At 47.4% G+C, this 23,943-nt stretch overlaps 1 protein-coding gene across 3 annotated transcripts in view; it reads left to right on the top strand.

The window, feature by feature from the left end:
- The window catches only part of LOC143964305 (C-type lectin domain family 10 member A-like), an 82,118-nt gene that overhangs the window by 56,152 nt on the left and 2,023 nt on the right, over positions 1-23,943 (top strand). For all 3 annotated transcript variants that reach the window (XM_077474005.1, XM_077474003.1, XM_077474004.1), the window contains 2 exons: positions 4,707-4,858; positions 6,977-7,083. In XM_077474005.1, coding sequence (XP_077330131.1) covers positions 4,707-4,858; positions 6,977-7,083 — 259 coding nt within the window. The remainder of the gene's footprint in view (positions 1-4,706; positions 4,859-6,976; positions 7,084-23,943) is intronic.

Here is a 23,943-nt window from a genome sequence, read left to right as displayed (position 1 = left end):
GCACCCATGGCCGGTCACGTGGCACCCGTGGCCAGTCAAGTGGCACCTGTGGCAGGTCAGGTGGCACCCCTGGCAGATCAGGTGGCACCCCTGGCAGGTCACGTGGCACCCGTGGCCGGTCAAGTGGCACCCGTGGCAGGTCACGTGGCACTCGTGGCCGGTCACGTGGCACTGATGACCGGACAAGTGGCACTCATGGCCGGTCACTTAGCACTTGTGGCCGATCACGTGGCACTCATGGCAGGTGTTGTGGCAAAAGGATAATACACAACTTGGGGCAGTTGATGTGGCAAGCGGACAATACACAACTTGGGGCAGGTGACGTGGGAAGTGGACAATACACAACTTGTGGCAGGTGATGTGGAAAGCGGACAATACACAACTTGTGGCAGGTGACGTGGGAAGTGGACAATACACAACTTGTGGCAGGTGATGTGGAAAGCGGACAATACACAACTTGTGGCAGGTGATGTGGCAAGTGGACAATACACAACGTGTGGCATGTGACGTGGCAAGTGGACAATCCACAACTTGGTCACATGGCAGGTTACGTGGAACTTGTGGCCGGTCACGTGCCACTCATGGCCGGTCATGTGGCACTCATGGCCGGTCACGTGGCACTCGTGGCAGGTGTCATGGCACTCGTGGCAAGTGGACAATACACAACTTGTGGCAGGTGATGTGGCAAGTGGACAATCCCCAACTTGGGGTTCGGGTTAGGTTTAGGGTTAGGGTTGGGGTTAGGGTTTCCCCTTGAAGAATAAGGCTTGGACTCAGTGATAGAATAAAAATAAATAGAAAAATAATATTTTGTACTATTCTGTTCAATTGTTTTTCTAGTCTATTCTTTTGTATTCAAATCTTTTCTATTCTAATTCATTCTATAGGAAATTCGAATTTCGGAAGATGGTATATGTGTGTGTGTGTGTATATATATATATATATATATATATATATATATATATATATATATATATATATATATATATTCATTCTATTGTGTTATCATTTTATATTCTATTTTACTGTATTCTTTTTTAGAAATCGATTTATATTTTTTCAATTTTTATTCAAATTTGTTTTCGAATTCGATGCAAATTGTTTTCAAATTCGATTCGACTAGAATTGTTTTAGAATTTGATTCTAATTGTTTTCGAATTTGAATTTTTTTCGACTTTGATTTGAATTTCGGCCGAATTCGGTCGAATTCATTAGCATTGTAATTCGGTAATTCGGATGCATCCGAATGTCCGAATAATGAAAATTTGTTCGAATTTCGAATTGGAACGAAACGAAATGCACATGTCTAGAACTAAGGGGGGCCAAGCCCAACCCCTGAAAAACAACCCCACACCATAATCCCCCCTCCACCAAATGTTTTGGACCAGTGCACAAAGCAAGGTCCATCTAGACATGGTTGAGCAAGTTTGGGGTGGAGGAACTTGACTGTCCGGCAATCATTTTGTGGAGGGGGATCATGATGTGGGGTTGTTTTTCAGGAGTTGGGATTGGCCCCTTAGATCCAGTGAAGGGAACTCTTAAGGCATCAGCATACCAAGACATTTTGGACAATTTCATGCTCCCAACTTTGTGGGAACAGTTTGGGGATGGCCCCTTCCTGTTCCAACATGACTGCCCACCAGTGCACAAATCAAGGTCTATAAAGTCATTGATGAGAGAGTTTGGGGTGGAGAAACTTGGCTGATGTGTACAGAGTCCTGACTTCAACCCGACAGAACACCTTTGGGATGAATTAGAGCGCAGACTGCGAGCCAGGCCTTCTCATCCAACATCAGTGCCTGACCTCACAAATGCTCTTCTGGAAGAATGGTCAAACATTCCCATAGACATACTCCTAAATCTTGTGGACTGCCTTCCCAGAAGAGTTGAAGATGTTATAGCTGCAAAGGGTGGGCCAACTCAATGCTGAACCCTACGGACTAAGACTAGGGTGCCAGTAAAGTTCATATGCCTGTAAAGGCAGGTGTCCCAATACTTTTGACAATTTAGTGAATTTTCAAATAGTATTGTGGAGATGTGATACTGCAAACATCCCTGATGAAGGAGATTTAATTTCTCTGAAATGTATCGGGTGAAAAAAGTCACATCGATTCATTTGTAACATCAAGGACAGTAATGACAATCCTATGGCATGCGTGCCACTGCTGGCACACAGAGCCATCTCTATGGGGAGAGCGCGGGCGCAAGCAGTGGTGAGGTGCAGGAAACTGTCTGCATGAGTGAGTGGGCGGCCCCGCAGACTCCACATGGAAGACTACAGGCCTGACAGCATGGGAGGGAGAGAAGAGCTTCACTTACTTGGGGACCAAAGAGGGGCGCAGCATCCCGGGAGCCTTCCGGAGCCGGGACTACTCAAACCTCCTCTTCAATAGTGAGGACCGGAGAACAGGCTGACTGTGGGCCTGGAAGATGAGGGCAGGTGGGGGGCGCAGGCTGTGAGGGAGCCGCTGGATGGAACAGAGCAGAGAGCTCTCCTGGATCAAGGACAGAGACAGGTCCCGGGCACAATTATACACTGACAACCTGCAGACAAAGACTGGGGCAGGGAGGCAGAGCAGGGACTGCAGAATAGGACAGAGATAGAGGTCTATCTCTTCTCTCAGCCCCCCTCTTTTTCAGTCCCCCCTCTCTCTGTCCCCTTTCCTCTCTCCCACACCCTTCTCTCTCAGCCCCCTCCATCTCTCTGTCCCCCTCTCTCTCAGCATCTCTCTCTCTCGCTCTCAGGCCCCCTCCCTCCCATCTTTTTCACAGCCCTCTCTCTCTCTGTCCCCCCATCTCTCTCTCTCTCTCTCTCTCTCACCCCTCATTTCTCTCTCTCTCAGCCCTCCCTCTCTCTCTCACACCCCCATTTTCTCACACCTCCTTGTCTCTCACACCCCTCTCTCTCTCACACCTCCATCTCTCTCTCTCTCTCCTCATACACACACCCTCTCTCACACCCCCCTCTCTCTCTCACACCCCCTCTCTCTCACCCCATCTCTCTTACACCCTCTCTCTCTCACACCCCTCTCTCTCTCACACCCCATCTCTCTCTCTCCTCATACACACACCCTCTCTCACACCCCCCTCTCTCTCACACCCCCTCGCTCAACCCCCTCTCGCTCAACCCCCTCTCTCTTACACCCTCTCTCTCTCTCACACCCCATCTTTCTCTCTCACACACATACTCTCTCACACACACACCCCTCTCTCGCTCACCCCCTCCCTTCTCTCTCACCCCCTCTCTCTCTCCTCTCACACCCCCTCTCTCTCTCACCCACTCACATACATCATCTCTCTCTCACCTCTCTCTCACACACACCCCCTCTCTTTCACACACACCCCCTCTTTCACACACACCCCCTCTTTCACACACACCCCCTCTCTCTCACACACACCCCCTCTCTTTCACACACATACCCTCTCTCTCTCTCTCTCTCTCTCTCTCTCACACCCTTTCTCTCTCACGCCCCCATCTCTCTCTCACCTCTGTCTCTCTCTCTCTCACCTCTGTCTCTCTCTCTCTCACCTCTGTCTCTCTCTCTCTCTCACCTCTGTCTCTCTCTCTCTCTCACACCCCCCTTTCTCTCACACACCCCCTCTCTCACACACACTCTCTCTCACCTCTGTCTCTCTCTCTCTCTCACCTCTGTCTCTCTCTCTCTCTCACACCCACCCCTTCTCTCTCACCCCCCCTCTCTCTCTCTCACACACCTCTCTCTCTCTCACACCCCCTCCCTCTCAGCATCTCTCTCTCACATCCCTCGCTCACACACACACCCCTTTCTCTCTCACATCTCTCCCTCTCTCACACACCCCTCTCTCTCTCTCACACTCCTCTATCTCACACACACACCCCCTCTCTCTTACACCCCTCTCTCTCTGCCCCCCTCCCTCTCAGTATCTCTCTCACACACACACCCATCTCTCTCTCTCACACACACACATACACCCTCTCTCTCTCTGCCCCCCTCCTTCTCAGCATCTCTCTCAAACTCACACTCTCTCTCACACTCCCATCTCTCACACACCCCCCCCCTCTCACCACACCCCTCCCCCTCTCTCAGCCCCCTCACACTCTCTCAGCTCCCCTCCCTCTCTCTCAGCCCCCCTCTTGCTCTCTCAGCCCCCCTGTCGCTCTCAGCCCTCCTCTCTCTCTCAGCCCCCCTCCCTCTCTCTCACCCCCCCTTCCCCCTCTTTCTCACACCCACTTTCTCTCTCTCACTCACCCCCCTCTCTCACCTGCTTTCTCTCACACACACCCCCATCTCTCTCTCACACGACCCCTCTCTTTTTTTGCCGTGTTGGCACTTTGCAACACAAAACCCACTTTATTATTTCAGTTTGAGCACTCAGGCTCAAAAAGGTTTGCAATCACTGATCTAGGACATTTCCAAAGTAATATTTTATGCTGTGCTTATATTTTTTTTAAATATTTGTATGATGTTGTACCAATAAAAGTATTACATCATTTTAAATATATGTGTTGTGATAAGTGCCCTTTAACATCCCATTAAGCGAAATGTACATTTTTTTTTTTCAGTGATAAAGGGATGTTGGCATGTAGTAGAGTACCCCCATTGCCCCCACAAAATGTATGTCTGCATGCTTTGCCTGATTATAATTTTACCGTCTTGGCTAAACTGTACGGCTATAACCATAACAATCCAGCGTCACCCACCTAATCCTCTTTCCTGCTCCCTCAGACTCCTCTAATCCATTATGCAGTGAGGGATGGAGCCACTATGGACTCAGCTGTTACTACTTGTCTTCAGACAAAAAACCATGGAACGACGCCAAGAAAGACTGCGAGAACAAGGAGGCCCACCTGGTGGTCATTAATGGCGAGGAAGAGATGGTATGCACAGATATATACTTCCTATTGTATTAGTCCCACTGTCTGATCACATTTGATTTTTATGCTCCCAGCCTCACCCTGGGAAGAGATTGTCCAGTTTGCAGGACAACAATCTAAGCACTGGTAGACTGAGAGATTATGACTGAGTCAGGTCAAATGATTAGCTAACCCTTTGCACACACACGGTAGCCAACACTACATGTTTTAACAGAAATCTGCCACCTTTATAGAATCTCTTGGTGAAATTCTGACATTTAAATAAATGTGTCACTTGCTGCCTCATCCAGACAGGAATGTAACAGAGCTTACACTGCTGAAGCTTCTTCACAGAGACAAAGTTCTTTCTAAATAGAGCGATCAGCTGCATGATTATCAAACATTGAAACAAAAAAAGGTGCAGGAATTATATACAGACAAAAAATTAACTTCAATGGCATCCCAGTCTTAATCCGTAGGGTTCAATATTGGGTTGGCCCGCCCTTTGCAGCTACTGTATAACAGCTTCAACTCTTCTGGGAAGGATGTCCACAAGGTTTAGGAGTGTATCTATGAGAATGTTTGAGCATTCTTCTAGAAGCACATTTGTGAGGTCAGGCACTGATGTTGGACGAGAAGGCCTGGCTCACAGTCTCCTGCTGTCCAGAAGTTTTTGAAGAGTGCCTATGGGAATGTTTGGGCATTCTTCCAGAGCATTTGTGAGGTCAGGCACTGATGTTGGATGAGAAGGTCTGTATTGCAGTCTCCACTCTAATTCATCCCAAAGATGTTCTATCGAGTTGAAGTCAGGATTCTGTGTAGGCCCGTCAAGTTCCCCCACCCCAAGCTCATTCACCCATGTCTTTATGGACCTCGCTTTGTGCACTGGTGCGCAGTCATGTTAGAACAGGAAGAGGACGTCCCCAAACTGTTCTCACAAAGTTGGGAGCCTGGAATTGTCCAAAATGTCTTGGTTCCCTTCACTGGAACTAAGGGGCCAAGCCCAACCCCTGAAAAACAACCCCCAAACTATAATTTCCCCTGCACCAAATGATTTGGACCAGTGCACAAAGCAAGGTCCATAAAGACATTGGAGATTTGGACCGAGGGCATTGATTAGAGGGAAGGTGCCCATGCGCCCCTAATGGAGCGGCCGCCACTGCAATCCAGTGCTCCTCATCTCTTTTAGTGTTACAATGAAGACTTGATGGAGGTTCTCGTTCCTTCCCAGTATATTAAAAAGTAGAAATAAAATGTTTGGGGTTCTAACCAGGCCACTGGCATGTTTAGGAGGTCAGCACAGGAAAGGAAAACCTACATTCTTCTCTAATTATAGGTTTCCTTTAGGGAGAAAAAAAAACAACAACTTTCTTATGGATATCCTTCTGGCTTCATGGTTCAAGTATTACCAATACACCTGAGTAATTAAAAAAAAAACTTCTTTATTCTATGAATGGGAAATGATCTCTGAATGGAGGATGGGTGGATGATCGTTAGGTCTGCCCCCTCCATTCATAGTTGGTGTTCCATTCATAGAAGCTGTAGTATAGTATGGCTTGTATGTCTGGAAAAACTCCATGTCTGTAAGGAGGTCCGCTCAACAGAAACTTCAAACCACCACCGGGGAAAACATCAGGTTTCTTTTACTCCAACCGTGAACTCAGGTCATATACTCCAAATGAGAGATAAACACCACAATAGTGTAAAACCTTTTTCACCAGGATTTATTAAAGGTAATGCACTTACATGAAAAGATGATTAAAACAGCATGTACTGGACACAGTGGTTTCAGAGGTAAATTCTCCAAACGCGATGACAGGAAATGACACACAGCCAAAACATTGCTATTGTAGAATACATTTCCTCTCTCCTCAATTTTTTCAACTTTGACTTTGCTGTCCATTTTCTAAGGCTGACCTCAGGGGTGTCACGAGCCTGGAGATAAGTTGTGCCATGTCTTTGTCTCCGGGGGAAGATCACATTTGTGTTGGGGTGTGACGTGTTCTCATCATTTTAGTGGATTACCTCCTGGTTCCCCAGTTTCCTACTCAAACCCTGAAATATACCGGTAGCCCAACTGTCATGTGACCTTTGTGTGTATAATTCATCTTCTAACAACTTCTATATTTTGTCTTTCTTAAGAATTTTCTGCGTGGGATTACAAACAATCAATTATTTTGGATCGGTCTAACAGATGCTGATGGAACCTGGAGTTTTGTGGATGGAACGTCTTATGACATGGCTCCAAAGTAAGAGTAATAAAAGTAGTTATCTGAAAAGGTGGCAAACCGATGGATCCTTGAGCACATTGTTAAGACTTTAATTCAGTTCATTCACTACTAGTGATAGAGGAACTTACGACGGGACGTTTTGAGAACGTGATCCGCAAATGTGCCCAAATGTTCATATTTTCAGCCACAAAATACTTACTAGCTGTGCACACATAGTCCCACAACATGGACACTGACATGCCAGAAGTATTAAGTGAATCTGGGATCGACAACGACAAGCATTCTTTTTTTATCTGTGAAATTTTGACAATTCAGTAGCACATGAAGGCCATGGAGGAGAGGCAAGGTCAGGGCAGGCTATGAAGGGGGTGCAGGAGATGATCAGTGCCACAGTCAGGGCAGTTCAGTCCTGTGCCAGTGTCCCAGTGTGCCAACCTGTGCTTGAGCCCCTGACCCCTCCCTCTGCCTGGTTCTTACCCCCACCTATGCAGGGCTCCACTGCAGTGGTCCGGAGGTGCCAGGCCAGTGCTGATCCTCAGCCATGGTGCTGACACTGCCTGCTGATTGGCTTCTCCTCTGCTATGTCCCTCACTGACACCAGCACTGAGATAGAACACTGACACCAGCACCGAGATAGAGAGCACTGACACCAGCACCGAGATAGAGAGCACTGATACCAGCACCGAGATAAACAGCACTGACACCAGCACCGAGATAGAGAACACTGACACCAGCACCGAGATAGAGAGTACTGACACCAGCACTGAGATAGAGAGCACTGACACCAGCACTGACACCAGCAACTCGCTGTGGGACCCAAAAATATGACACCGCTCAACCTCTTCAAACAGGAGGGTACGGGCATATAGTACGGTGTGCTTTTTTTGTACAAGTGAGCCAAAAGTAGAAAAAAGGTCCATGTGCTAGATTATATAAATAGTTTATAGAGTTATGCATATACATGGTCTACTGGTCACATGTGTTGAATTCCTCCGAGATCCATGCCTCATTCATTTTTATAAATGTGAGGTAGTCGACACTATCGTGAGCTAGGCGAGTACGCTTATCGGTCACGACCCCCCCTGCTGCGCTGAACATCCTTTCAGACAGGACTCTGGACGAGGGGCAAGCCAACAGTGCCATTGCAAATTGGGCAAGCTCTGGCCAGAGGTCAAGCCTGCCCACCCAGTAGTCCAGGGATTCATCACTTCTCAGAGCGTCCACATCGGTCGTTAACCCGATGTAGTCGGACACCTGTCGGTCTAGGCGTTCCCTGATGCTGGATCTGGATGACACCTGTCAATGGGTCGGCTGAAAGAATGATCTCATATCAAAAGTGACCAACACATCTTCAAACCACCCTCTTCTTGCTGGATTGGTACCCGCAACTCTTTCTCTGGGAGTGGGAATTCCTCTGCCAGAGCAAGCAAAAGCAGAATGCAGCATTTCTCGAAGCAAGGCCTGGAAGTGCTCCATTCTGACAGCCCTCTGTGATTGTGGTAACATTTCCACCATTTTGTGTTTGTACAGGGGGTCTAAGTACGTTGCCACCCAGTACTGGTCCTTGACCTTTATGCTTTTTATAAGGGGGTCCCTGTTAAAACACTGGAACATGAAGGCCCCCATTTGCACTAAACTGGAAGTGGTGTGGTGGCCTGGCTCCTGCTCATCATCCAGGATAATGTTGTCCTCCTCGTTCTCCTCCACCCATCCACGGACAACAAATGGGATCCCAGAAAGGTTTAAAGCATGCTCTTCTTGCTCTTCCTCATCCGCCCTGGGCACCATCCTCCTCTGACTCTTCAGACTCCTGTTGTTGACTTGTCTCAGATAGAGTAGCCCCCCCTGGGAATTCATCCAGCATTGCGACTTCCTCATCTTCCTGCTCCTCCACAGCTTGATCAATGACACAACGCAATGTACGCTCCATAAAGAAGGCGTAAGGTACAATGTCACTGATGGCGCCATGGCTGCAACTGACCAGTTTGGTAATTTCATCAAATGGCCGCAGAAGTCTGCATGCGTCGCGCATGAGCAGCCACTGGCGCGGTGAAAAAAAAACAAGCTCCCTAGAACCTGTTCTGCCGCAGAGTTCATACAGGTAGTCGTTAACTGAGCGTTTCTGCTGGAGCAGCCTATCAAGCATATAGAAGGTTGAGTTCCATCGCATTGGGCAATCACAAATAAGATGCCTGACCGGCAGATTGTGTCACCACTGAATGTCAGCAAGGTGAGCCATGGCCGTGTAAGATCTTCTGAAATGGGCTGAGATTTTCCATGCCTCCCACAAGATGTTCTGGACCCCAGGGTATTTGACAATGAATCACTGCACGACCAAATTTAAGACGTGAGTCATGCATGGCACATGTGTAATTTTGCCCTGTTTCAATGCGCTAAGCAGATTGGCACCGTTGTCACACACCACTTTACCAACTGTCAAATTGAGCAGTGTTAGCCACTGATCTGCCTGTGAACACAAAGCTGAAAGAAATGCAGGGCTATGGTGGCTCTTGGCTTCCAGGCACAACAGACGCAGAACAGCATGGCAACGTCTCAACTGGCATGTCGAATAGGTTCTGGGGATCTTGGGCGGTGCAGTGGAAGAGACACTAGCAGCGGAAAAGGATGAGTCAGCCCAGGAGGAGAGGGAGGATGGAGTAGGAGGATGAGAAGAAGAGCCAGGCCTGCATGCAATCCATGGCGGTAAAACCAAATCTACATGGGTGCCATGGGTTACATGGTTGACGGCCGTCAGTAAGTACACCCAGTGGGCAGTAAAAGTTATATACCTTCCCTGCCCGTGTTTGCTGGACCACGTATCTGTGGTCAGATGTATCTTGGCACCAACACTGTGTGCCAGAGATACATTCACTTGCCGCTGAACATGGCCATATAGCTCTGGGATTCCCTTCTGTGAGAAATACTTCCTTCCTGAGACCTTCCATTGTGGTGTTCCAATGGCCACAAATTTTCAAAGGCCTCCGAGTCCACCAGTTTATATGGCAGTAGTTGGCGGGCTATCAGTTCTGACAAGCCAGCTGTCAACCGTTGGGCAAGAGGGTTATCCAGCATCATCATTTTTTTACGCTCAAACATTTGGTCCACGGAAGCCTGCCTTTTTCCAGAAAAACGTGAGGATGGCATGATGGAAGGTGGAGTGGAGGACAATTCTGAGGAGAGAGGAGAAGGAGAAGTAGAAGAGGCTGGACGGTGAGAGCCTGGAGTGTGGCTTTGTAGGTTCTGTTGCTCCCACTGGGCTCGGTAATGGCAGCCCATGTGCCTTCTTAAGGTCGTCCCTAGGTGAGTGTTGAGCTTACCGCGACTTATCCGTTGACTGCAAAGGCTACAGATGGCAACACTATTGTCAGCAGCGGACATGTTAAAAAAAGCCCACACTGTGGAGCCATGTTCCGGGGTCCTGGGAGTGCCAGACGTGACCGTACATGGTTGATGCCTCAATCCTGATACATTAGCAGTCTGGCACTTTTTAAATAGTTTTTTTTCTTTACTTCCTTCAGCCTACTAATTAAGGGGAGTGGTTAATTGGGCACAGGTGCTTGAGGTCTATATAACTTTGTGTAGAACTCAATGTGAGCCTGCTCATCTTGAGTCTGTGGGAACTCTGTCTAAGTGGAACTGGTCAAAGTGGTGAGTTAAAAAATAGATTTAGTGGAACTGGACTAAGTGGTGAGTTAAAAACCAGAGTTAGTGGAACTGGTCAAAGTGGTGAGTTAAAAACCAGAGTTAATGGAACTGGACTAAGTGGTGAGTTAAAAACCAGAGTTAGTGGAACTGGTCAAAGTGGTGAGTTAAAAACCAGAGTTTAAAACAGGAGGTTATAACAGGGGTCATAGTACCTGTGTAGTGTGAGTACCTGAGTGTTGTCTGAGTAGCGTATATGTGTGTATCGTTAGTACTTGTGTATTGTGGGTGCACGCTGGTCTGTGAGTACCTGTGTATTGTCTTGTGTTGGGAAGCTAGTTGTTAGGTGATTTGGACTGGGTATAATCTCTAATCCTCATTAAATTAATAGGTATGATGACTGGCGGGTGTGGAGAGGCGACTCGGTGTACATCTTGCGGCATGTATGCGTTCCTTGATCATCTGATCGAGGGCAAATACTGCTGTGAAATATGTAAGCACATTGTTTCCCTGGAAGCCCAGACTCTGAATCTGGGGAAGCAACTGTCAACACTGAGAAGTCCCTCCATACTAAAGGAGAGCCAGTAACGTACACGGCAGGTGCCGGCGGGGGCCATCACAGAGGTGGGTGGAGACAAAGAGGCACAGGCACTAGCAGAGAGTAGATGGGTGACATTCAGGAAGGGTAGAGGGGCAAGTGCCAGGAAGGCCGATCCAGGGCTGGAGTATCCCAATAAGTAAGCTCCATTGAGTGACATTGGTGATCCCAGTCAGGGACCAGCACTGTTGGAGCTGAGGGATTCTTCTAGCTGCCAAGGGAAGAACTCCTCCAGTGAGAGTGGGGGGGAGCAAAGGGAAAGGAAAGACAGATTCTGGTGGTAGGGGATTTAATTCTTAGGAGGACAGAGAGGCCAATCTGTAACAACAACCTGAAGTGCCGAACTGTATGTTGTCTGCCGGGCGCTTGGGTTCAGAACATCACGGATCTGGTTGACAGATTACTGGGAGGGGCTGGGGAAGACCCGGCTGTCATGGTGCACGTTGGCACCAATGATAAAGCCAGAGGCAGATGGAGTATCCTAAAGAATTATTTTAGGGACTTGGGAGCTAATTTGAGGAAAAGGATATCCAAGGTAGTATTCTCAGGAATACTACTGGTACATCGAGCCACACCAGAAAGGAAGAGGGAGATTAAGGAAGTAAACAAGTGGCTCAAGAGCTGGTGTAGTAAGGAGGGGTTTGGGTTCCTGGAGGACTGGGACGACTTCTCAGTCGATAACCGGTACTATAGAAGGGACAGACTGCACCTAAATGAGGAGGGTGCAGATCAGCTGGGATGAAAGATGTTAGAGGGGTTTTTAAACTAGGCGATGGGGGGGAGGGTCCAGAGATAGAGATAGTCAGCGTGGAGCATATTCCAGAGGGTAATATTAGGGGCATTAGTGGTAGGGTAACCAAAGCACATAAACCCAAGGTAAATACAGTATAGTAGCAAGTCCTAGTTGTAATCTTGGAACACCCAAGAGGATAGTATGTGACCGGTCAAAATATATTAATGCATTAAAATGTTTGTTCACCAATGCCAGAAGTCTGCCAAGCAAAATAGGTGAGTTGGAAGCTCTGGTGCATCAGGAGAGCTATGATGTAATCGGTATTGCTGAAACTTGGCTTCATTCCTCACATGACTGGGCTATTAATATTCCTGGCTATGCACTCTTTCGGAAAGACAGAGTAAAAAGGAAAGGTGGAGGGGTCTGTCTGTATGTGAGAAGTGATCTCAAAGCGAGTGATAAAGAGGACCTGGTGGACGGAGAGTGTGATGAGTCTGAAGCATTATGGGTGGAACTGCATACAGATGTGCGTAGTTCAAATTTAATCATTTGAGTTTGTTATAGACCACCCAATGTTAATGAGGAGGTGGAGACTCAGCTCCTTGCACAGATAGAAAGGGCTGCAAGGGCTGGGACAGTGATAATAATGGGGGATTTTAACTACCCAGAAACTGACTGGGGAAATGGCACTGCTGGGACAGTTAAAGGGCAAAATTTTTTAAACCTATTACAGGACAATGTTCAGATAAAGGAACATCTGGGTAGCAGTGACCATAACATGATTTCATTTGATGTTAGCTGTAAGCAAAAATCACATACGGGAAAGATAAAAACACTTAATTTCAAGAGAGCAAATTTTCCAAGGATGAGGGCTGCTCTCCAGGACTTAGACTGGGAGAGAATATTGGCATCAATGGGCACAGAACAGAAATGGGAATTCTTCAAAAAGACTGTTTGTGATCTCACGACAAAGTATATTCCCATGGGCAATAAGTTTAAAAGGCTAAAAATAAAACTGTGGCTCACGGCCAAAGTTAAAAAAGCTATAAACTATAAAAAAAGAGCTTTTAAAAAATAAAAAAATGAAGGAACGCTAGTGTCATTTAAATGTTACAAAGAATATAACAGAATATGTAAAAAGGAAATCAAGGATGCAAAAATTCAAAATTAAAGACAGATTGCAAAAGATAGTAAGACAAACCCCCAAAAATTCTTCAAATATATTAATAGTAAAAAGGTCAAGTCTGAGCATGTAGGCCCTTTACAAAATAATCTGGAGTGGGTGACTGGGGACAAAGAGAAGGCTAATTTATTAAATACTTTCTTCAGCTCTGTGTATACGAAGGAGCATGGGGGAGCTCATGTCCATGATGGGGGTGGTAGTGATGCAGCCCCAAATCCACAATGGCTCAAAAGTGATATGGTCCAGAAATATTTGGACAGAATAAAGGTGGATAAAGCACCTGGACCTGATGGCATCCACCCATGGATCCTAAAAGAATTGAGCTCTGTAATTTCAAAGCCATTGTATCAAATTTTTAGGGACTCATTAATGACAGGAATAGTACCACTGGATTGGCGCAGGGCCAATGTGGTGCCTATATTTAAAAGGGAACAAAGTCTTTACCAAGTAATTATAGACCTGTTAGTTTAATTTCTATAGTTGGGAAGATACTGGAGAAATTAATAAAAGATCACATAGACGAGTTCTTGCAGGAAAAAAATATTTTAAGCAACAGACAGCATGGATTCATGAAAGACAGAAGTTGTCAGGCAAACCTGATTTCTTTTTATGAGGAGGTAAGTAAAATCTTGGACAGAGGAGTGGCTGTGGACGTGGTATACTTGGACAGAGGGGTGGCGGTGGACGTGGTATACTTGAATTTTGCAAAATCGTTGGATACAGTTCCGCACACACGGCTCATGTGTAAGGTAAAGTCTACAGGTTTGGAAATATCAGTTTGTAAATGGTGTAACATTGGGGTGTTTAGCTCAAGTGGTTAGAGGCATTTTTCAGTCCACATCAGGCAGGCATTTATAGTTAAGGGCCTGGTAGCCCACGTTTATTAAAAGGAAAAACAAAATAATAGTCCATCCAGGAATCCCACGCAGGGGTCCAATCTTAAATTAAATACACACAATCCAAATGAAAATGCTATCCCACCTGGCTACTCTTCAGCAGTAGTGCTGCTATAAGTACTTGCCCCTCAAACGAGCTGCTTGGATACACCCAGTCTTAGGCTTCTTGGACGCACACAGCTTCAACCCTTCAACGCACACAGCTTTGGGCTCTTTGGACGCACACAGCTTCAACCCTTCAACGCACACAGCTTTGGGCTCTTTGGACATGCACAGCAGCAAGCTACTCCACCATCCTCCACACTCCATTCCCAACAGCCCTTCATTATATGGCCTGTGTGCAGCTGGGCACACACCCTGCTCGTTATCCTCAAGACCTGGACACAGGGCTGGAGATATGCAAACTCTGTCTCTTTTTCTTCCGATTTCATAAGGACAGAGCCTCGCTCTGTCACAATGGATAGAAAACTGACTAAAAGACAGAATTCAGAGGGTAGTGGTTAATGATTCTTACTCTGAATGGTTTAAGGTTATCAGTGGTGTACCCCAAGGTTCAGTGCTGGGAACCTTACTTTTTAATATCTTCATAAATGATATTGGGTCTGTTGGGCGGTTGGGTCTATTGGGCGGTTATGTGGCAGATGAGGTTTAATGTTGAGAAATGTAAAGTTATGCACTTGGGGGATAGGAATATGCATGCATCATACACACTAGGGGGAGTACAACTGGGGGAATCCATAGTGGAGAAGGATCTGGGGGTTTTGGTAGATCATAAGCTTAATAATAGCATGCAATGCCAAGCTGCAGTTTCCAAAGCGAGCAAAGTCCTTTCCTGTATTAAGAGAGGTATGGACCCCAGAGAGAGAGATATCATTTTACCCCTGTTCAAATCATTAGTAAGACCTCATCTGGAATATGCAGTTCAGTTTTGGTCACCAGTTCTCAAAAAGGATATCGGGGAACTGGAGAAAGTGCAGAGAAGGGCAACCAAACTGATAAGAGGCATGGAGGAGCTCAGCTATGAGGAAAGGTTAGAGGAACTGAATTTATTCACTCTTGATAAGAGGACATTAAGAGGGGATATGATCAACATGTACAAATATATAAGGGGTCCATATAGTGAACTTGGAGTTATTCACTTTACAGTCAACAAAGAGGACAAGGGGGCACTCTTTACGTCTAGAGGAAAAGAGATTTCATCTCCAAATACGGAAAGGTTTCTTCACAGTAAGAGCTGTGAAAATGTGGAATAGACTCCCTGCAGAGGTGGTTCTGGCCAGCTCAGTGGATTACTTTAAGAAAGGCCTGGATTATTTCCTAAGTGTACATAATATAACTGGGTACTGACATTTATAGGTAAAGTTGATCCGGATAAAATCAGATTGCCTCTCGGGGGATCAGGAAGGGATTTTTTCACCTGCTTTAGCAAATTGGATCATGCTCTGATGGTTTTTTTTGCCTTCCTCTGGATCAACTGTGGTTATAGAATTGGGTATATGGGATTGTATGATATTATTATATTTTTTTTTTTTGTGGTTGAACTGGATGGACTTGTCTTTTTTTCAACCTGACTAACTATGTAAGTATGGTTTGTCCCTCCTGTGCAATCTAAGTTCTGCCTGCTTCTCCTCCCTATCTGCTGGTCCATATCTCCCTCTGAACTCCCCTCCTCTTCCTCTCTTGTGGGCACCCACGTGACATCACTAGACACGTCATCATCGACGTCACCTTCCCCACCGCTATAATTAGAGATCTCGGAGTAGGCAGCAACAGCAGGGACCAACCTCCTTGGGCTGATCTGGGTACTGTGGTCAGACTGCTGGTTATCGGTTGTTGCTACCTCCTCTTCCTGATCCAATGCCAAGAGTGGCTGCGCATCGGAAATGTCTTGTGATGGATCGGAAAATAATTCTGTGACTGAAACGGAGGGTATATGGTGGTGGTGGTGTTGGTGGTAGTGTCTTTGGGGGTGCACACAGCAGAGAGTGAAGAAGAGGGTGCAGATCGAGAGGATGAGGAGGGTACAGAAGAGTAAGGCTGAGTGAGCCACTCAAGTAAGTCTGGTGCGTCCTCTGATGTAATCGAATGCACCTTCTGCAATTTGCCACTTTGGCTCAAGCCTGTTGCTCCTGCCCTACCCCTACCACCCCTGCGGAAAGGCCTGCCTCTTCCTCTGCCTGTCATTTTTTAAATGACCCTGTGACAAAAGTCTCTAGAGAAGTGCAGTATGTATGTGGAAGAAGGTATATAACACCCCGCTTCAGTCTGTCATTTTTGGGGGCCACTGGTCTATCACACCAGTTATAATACTTTTTTCTAATTGCGTTTGTCACTCTTTGTAGTATCGCTGCAGAACCGCTCAGCAGTCACAATGCTGCACAGTAGAAATGCACTATACTATGCTTTCTATATTTGAAATAATTTTAGATGTGTATTACGCCCCTATATATAGTACACCTATACCAGTCCTTAAAAGGACATTTGTGGACCTAATAGTAGCTAGCTAGTGAATTACAGACTGTCCCTGCTCCAAACAGCAAACTCTGTCCCTACACTGAGAAAAGACAGCTGCAGAATCGGACAGCACTGTAATATGCTTTCTATATTTGAAAGAAAGTATATTTTAAGTGGATTACAATTACAACCCTATATACTGTATACCTATACCAGTCCTTAAAAGGACTTTTGTGGACATAATAGTAATAGCTAGTGATTACAGACTGACTGTCCCTGCTCCACACAGCGTCCTTTCCCTACACTGACAAAAGGCAGAATGTAAAATGGCCACCAGACTAGGTCTGTTTATAAGGTAGGAGGTATGTCCATGTGCTGAAATGTCTCAATTGGCTGTCCTGTACCCCATGATGGATGTGTCATGGGTCAAAGTTCTTCACAATGTAAATGAATATGGCCGCTGCGAACAGCGCTATAAGTCTGCCGGTATGGTGAATCGCGAACTAGCAAAGTTCCACACAAACCGACCACCGGGCGAACCTCAAGGCCATCTCTACTCAGTGCTGTACAATACTTTGTCACACAGAAAACAATAATGTACTGTGACATGGAGTGATAAGACTCAGTGGTAGATGCTTTTTTTTTGTGAAGTCCATGCCAGTTTTAAGGGCCTGGTAGCCCAGTTTTATGAAAACAGATTGACATAAAGTCCATAAACTTTCCCAGCTCATGGCATAAGCAGGCAAAAAATATCAAGCCACCTGGCTCTTTCTTCAGCAGTACTTCTGCTCTTAGTAATGTGTCCCTCAGACCAACGTCTCTTCAATGCACATATCTTCAATCCCATCAATGCACACAGCTCCTCATTAATGCACACAGCTCCTCATTAAGGCACACAGCTCCTCATTAAGGCACACAGCTCCTCATTAATGCACCCAGAGATACTGGCTCACTCCTGTCTCCAAAATGGGAGCGCTGAAGCCCTGTCTCCAGAATGGGAGCGCACCTCCCTCCTGGCTGCTGCCCTGAAATGTTCTCAGTGCTTCACACACACCCTGCTGGTCTTCAACAAAACCCGGACACTGGGTTGGAGATTTCTTCTCTCCCAAGGCACTTTGACATCTCCAAACGTTCAGGAATACCAAAATCCCGGGAAAGCTGTAAAAATCGTTTTCTCAGCTCAAAATCCATACTCCGGAGTCCCGCACTCTGCACATGTGCGAACCCTGTGCCGTTTTTCAACCATTTTTCCAGTGGCAGGGCCTCAGTACATGTTTATTAATAATCTATGAGTCAGTCTTTATGAGCAAGACCTTTTGAGCAGAACATACCAGTGGGGGGCTGGGTAGAGGTACTGACTCTGTAATAAAAGGTTCCAGTGGGGTGTTGCCTCTTCCCCTGATCGATGTACTTGATTTTCACCCTCTTGCCTCTTTGTGCGAGTGAAAGGTGAGCATCATAAAACCTGTGGATCCTATTGGAAATGCTTTCATATTCTTAAAGTGATACTAAAGTCTCAGTTTTTTTTTCTTTAAAAATAACAAACATGTCATACTTACCTGCCCTGTTTAATGGTTTTGCACAGAGCAGCTCAGATCCTCCTTTTCACAGGTCCCCCGTCAACGCTCCTGGCCCCTCCCTACTGTCGAGTGCCCCCACAAGGGGGCAGACGTGGAGGCATGGTTTAACCCCGCCCCTCTCTCTCCTCATTAGCTGACTGATTTTGACAGCAGCAGGAGCCAATGGCATCATACTTCTGTCTCAGCCAATGAGGAGGGAGAGTCCCAGGCAGCAAAACACTTCTGCAACATCGCTGGTTCGAGATGGGGCTCAGGTAAGTATTAAGGGGGCTGAGGGAGGCTGCTGCACACAGAAGGCTTTTTATCTTAATTAGGGATGAGTGGAACACCCCCAGGTCAGTTTTTTTTTCTCCCTCCTGAACCATTCTAAGCCACATGACTTTGACTTGGAGGGATGCCATGCCAGGGAGGACCCCCTGGCAAAGCACCTTATCCTGATGTTGATGAAGATAAGGGCCTGTTCCCCAGGACCATTGCCAATGGTTGTGTGGGGTCTGTGGGGGAGCTCATCAGAATTTGGAAGCCCCTGTTAAAAATATGAGGGCCTACATATATCACCTCCCCTCATGTTAATGAGTAGGAGGTGCATATTAACTGTGTAACCCATAAATAAAGACACCCAAATAAAAACGAAAAATACCCAAAAAAGAGTCTGCCCTTGTAAATCCATAATCAATCAGAATGCCCTACACCTGCCAGCTTGTCAAAATTAAAAACTGAGTTGACCTCATGTACATGGCTATTCCCAATGGTACTGCTAGCTGAATGACAGCTCCCTGAGCTGTTATTGGCTATATAAGGGAAGGGGAGGGGAAAGTAGTGACATCATTGACCAAATATGGCCAGTGACAGTTGCTGTTATCCCTGTCCCTTTGCCAATGTAACTGTAGATTCCCACCCATGTGAGTAATGTATCAGAGATGGTTGCTAGTAGGGATGAGCCGAACACCCCCCGGTTCGGTTCGCACCAGAACTTTCGAACGGACCCCAAATTCGTACGAACTTTAGAACCCCATTGAAGTCTATGGGACTCGAATGTTCGAAATTAAAAGTGCTAATTTTAACGGCTAATATGCAAGATACTGTCCTAAAAAGGGTTTGGGGACCTGGCTCCTGCCCCAGGGGACATGGGTCAATGCCTAAAATGTTTTTAAAAATGGCCGTTTTGGCGGGAGCACTGATTTTAATGACGATTAAAGTGAAAAAAAAGTGAAATATTCCTTTAAATATGGTGCCTGGGGGGTGTCTATAGTATGCCTGTGAAGTGCCACGTGTTTCCCGTGTTTAGAACAGTCCCTGCACAAAATGACATTAAATGGAAATAACATCATTGAAAACTGCTTGCGGTTTTAATGTTATATCTGGTTCCTACAACATGGTTGAAAATCATTGAGAAAAATGGCATGGGTAGCCCTCCCTGCCCATTACCAGCCCCTTTGGGTCTTGTACGCATATTAAGGGGAACCCCGTACCCATATTAAAAAAAGCAAATGCGTGTGGCCCCCAGGCCCTATATACTCAGAACAGCAGTAAACAGGCGGTGCAAACAAGACAGGGACTGTGTAGGTTTGTTGTGTTAAGTTGAATCTGTTTGTAATTTTCAACTGGTACATTTTTAAAGTGTAGCTCCAGTCAAAAAAAATATTTTTAAGCTTTTTGGAAAACATAGGGAAGGGTTATCACCCCTGTATAATTTGTTTTGTCATCCATCTTTTTTCATCTCACTTGCTGTTGTCTCCTTCCGTTTGCAAGTAGGAGATGTTTGTAAGTTGGATGTTTGAAAATAGGGGCCTGCCCTATATGCTCTGCAGAAATGGCGGAACAAGGTGTTGGTGTTGCCACAACATTGTAAGCCCTCAAAGTGACTCTTGGTGGGCGCCCTGCTGTGAACGATTATATCAAGAATTGTAATTACATGCCATTGTTAAACAGTGGTAGAAAAATTGACCTTTGGTGGTTGTGGTGCTGGTGCCACAACACTATAAGTCCTCACAGTTACTCTGGGTGGGCACATCAACGGGCCCTCCTGTGAAATATTATATCAAGAATTGTAATTACATGTCCCTGTTAAACAGGGGCAGAAAAATTGGGCCTTAGGCACTGGTGCTGGTGCCACCACACTGCAACCTCTCCCATATACTCTAGTTTTATTGCAGGAATTAGCCCTGCTGCAAAGCATTGCATCAAAAATTGTAATTACACGCCCCTGTTAAACAGGAGCTGAAAAATTGGGCCGGTGGCATCACCCAGAACCAAAAAATTTCTTCCAAGATATCAGCGGAGGAGGAAGAGGATAGACAATCAACATAACAGGACAGTCACTCAGCATCAGCATAGGCAGTCTTGAAGGGATGTGATATTTAAAAAAAAATTATTCGGTTACATCAGCTTCAGGTGCTTGGTAGCTGTGGGTGATCCAAGACTGATTCATCTTGATGAAGGTCAGTCGATCAACTGATTTAGTGGACGGGTGCACCCTGTGATCGGTAACAAAGCTACCAGCAGCACTGAAGGTGCGTTCCTAAAGAACGCTGGATGCAGGACAGGCCAGTAGCTCAATTGCATGCTGTGCAAGCTCTGGCCAGTGATCCATCCTCAAGACCCAGTAAGCCAGAGGATTTTCGGTGGGAAAGGTGTCCAAGTCTGACCTTGCCCCTAGGTATTCCTGCACCATGTAAATCAGATGCTGGTGATGGTTGCTGGAACCGATCATACCTTGGGGCTGCGGACTAAAAAATTGTCTGAAAGCATCAGTCAGACGGCCACCTTCTCCACCGCTCCTTCTGACCGATGCCTCAGCAACACGTTGTCCAGGACCAGGAGTTTGTAACCTCCCAGTCTCTGAGAACGCGTTGCACAGAGCTTTCTGCAAGGCCTCCCGGAGATGTCTCATCCTCTGCTCCCTCTGCGATGGCAAGATAAGGTCGGCAACCTTACCCTTGTACCGTGGATCAAGGAGAGTGGCCAGCCAGTAATGGACCCTCTCCTTGATCCGAAGAATACGAGGATCCTTCCGCAGGCTTTGAAGGACCAGGGAGGCCATGCAGCGTAGGTTAGCTGAGGCATTCGGTCCGGAGTCCTCTGGGTCACTAAGGGCAACATGATCCGCAGCTACCTCCTCCCAGCCACGTACAAGTCCACATGTTTCTTGGGACTATAAATCATCCCTACAAGACTGCTGCTGCTGCTGATGCTGAGTGCCAGCCTCCACCTCCATGCTGACACAATCATCCTCCTCCTCCTCTTCCTCCTCCTCATCCTCTTCCTGTGTGATGGGTGGCACAGCAGGAACACTGTCTGGATAAAGGGGGCCTTGAGAGGCAAGGAAGTCCTCCTCTTCCTGCCTCTGTTCTGCCTCAAGTGCCCTGTCCATTATTCCACGCAGCGTATGCTCCAAGAGGTGGACAAGAGGTACAGTGTCACTGATGCATGCACTGTCACTGCTCACCATCCTTGTGGCCTCCTCAAACGGTGACAGGACAGTGCATGCATCCCTGATCATGCCCCACTGGCGTGGTGAGAAAAAACCGAGCTCCCCTGACCCTGTCCTGGTGCCGTAGTCGCACAGGTACTCATTGATGGCCCTCTGCTGCGTGTGCAGCCGCTGCAGCATGGCCAACGTTGAGTTCCACCTGGTGGGCATGTCACATATAAGGCGGTTCTTGGGCAGGTTCAACTCCTTTTGGAGCTCAGCCAGCCGAGCACAGGCATTAAATGATCGGCGGAAATGCACACAGACTTTCCTGGCCTGCTTCAGGACATCCTGTAAGCCGGGGTACCTGCCCAAGAACCGCTGCACCACCAGGTTAAGGACGTGAGCTACACAGGGCACATGGGTCAGTTGTCCCTGTCAGAGGGCGGAGAGGAGGTTGGTGCCATTGTCACAAACCACAATTCCTGGCTTAAGCTGGCGTGGCGTCAACCACCTCTCGGTCTGCCCCTGCAGAGCTGACAAAACATCTGCCCCAGTGTGGCTCCTGTCCCCCAAACAAACCAGCGCAAGCACGGCATGGCATCGCTTTGCCTGCGTACTTGCGTAGCCCCTTGAACGCCTACGGAGCACCGCTGGTTCTAAGGACAGAGCACTGGAAGAGGCCATGGAGGAAGAAGAAGAGGAGGGGGTGGAGGAGAGAGGTGTGTCACAACCAATAGTAGCATTTTGGAGGCGTGGTGGCGGAATAACCTCCAACACTACTCCACCTTGTCCTGCATCCTTCCCAGCTGCCAGAAGAGTGACCCAATGGGCCGTGAAAGACAGGTAACGTCCCTGTCCATGCCTGCTGGACCATGAGTCAGTGGTAATATGCACCTTACCGCTGACCGCCCTGTCCAGCGAGGCAAGGACATTGCCTTCCACATGCCGGTAGAGAGCCGGAATCGCCTTCCGTGAGAAAAAGTGGCGTTTGGGGACCTGCCACTGAGGAACCGCACATTGTACAAACCCACGGAAGGGGGCCGAGTCTACCAACTGAAAAGGCAGCAATTGAAGTGCTAGCAATTTAGCCAAGCTAGCATTCAACCGCTGGGCATGTGGATGGCTGGGAGTGAACTTCTTTCGCCGGTCCAGCAGCTGGGGCAGGGACATTTGCCTGCTATAATCGGACGTGGGTGTACTGCTAGCAGAGTGCCCGGAAGCACTTGGCTGTGACACACCTAATTCTACACCTTCATTCCTCTCAGAGCAGGTTTCAGAGAGGACTGAAGGTCTAGTGGGGTTGGAGATGCCAGCTGATGAGGAGCAAGGAGAGGTCCGCTTTGTTCTTTGGTGTGGGTCTTTGAGGTACGCTTGCCAACGAGCTGCATGGCTGGTCAACATATGTCTGGTCAAGCATGTGGTGCCCAAGCGGCTGATGTTTTGGCCACGCGAGATACGCTTGAGACATATGTTGCAAATAGCAGCGGTGCGATCTGATGCACTCGTCTCAAAAAAGGCCCACACCAAAGAACTTTTAGAATAACGCACAGAGGCAGCGCCCTGCACAGGCGGAGCTCTGCGGTGTGGTCCAGTCGGTGTGCTGCCCCTAAGCTGCCCCCCGGAGGGCATCCTGCCTCGTTGGACATGTGTATCCTCCTCCTCCTCCTCCTCTCTCCTACCAGGCACCCACGTGGAGTCAGTGCCCTCATCATCCCCTCCCTCTTCATCGCTGTAGCAAACCTGGCAGTATGCTGCAGCTTGTGGAACATGACTGCAAGATTGCTGTCCTTCTTGAGCATCCCCTCTCTCTGCGCTCACACTACTGCCTTCCTCTAGCTGAGTGTCATCATCAGAGCCTACAAAACACTGGGCATCCTCCTGGAGCATGTACCCAACACTGTGTTTAAAGAGTTCAGGAGACTCCTCAGGAGGAAGTGGTGGCTCTAGGGAAGGAGTCACTGATGATGACATTGAGAGGAGGGAAGACAATGCGTTGGCAGCTGCTTTGCTAGTACCCTGAGACTGGATGAGAGAGGATGAGGAGGATGAAGAGGGCTTGGTCATCCACTCTACCAAGTCGTTGGCATGTTGCGGTTCAACATGTCCAGCTGCCGAAAAGAAGGACAAGCGTGTCCCATGGCCACGTGCTGATGACAATGCACCGCGTCCACGACCAGCACTGTTGTCTCTAGACACAGAGCCTGCTTGCCCTCTTTTATCAGCTCGCACCTGTCTTCCTCTCCTTGCTGGCCTTCCAGACATGGTAATGGCCTGAAGGGAGTTGGGTAAAACAGCAGTTGGGTAGTGTATATTGTGCTGGAGGCACACAACACCCACTAACTCCTGCAGATGCCTTTATTATAGAACACCAGAGATA

Source organism: Lithobates pipiens, unplaced genomic scaffold, assembly GCF_037356315.1.
Source record: "Lithobates pipiens isolate NorthernLeopardFrog02 unplaced genomic scaffold, aLitPip1_a1.2 Scaffold_8, whole genome shotgun sequence".
NCBI lineage: Eukaryota > Metazoa > Chordata > Amphibia > Anura > Ranidae > Lithobates > Lithobates pipiens.
This window is presented reverse-complemented; position numbering and strand designations above follow the sequence as displayed.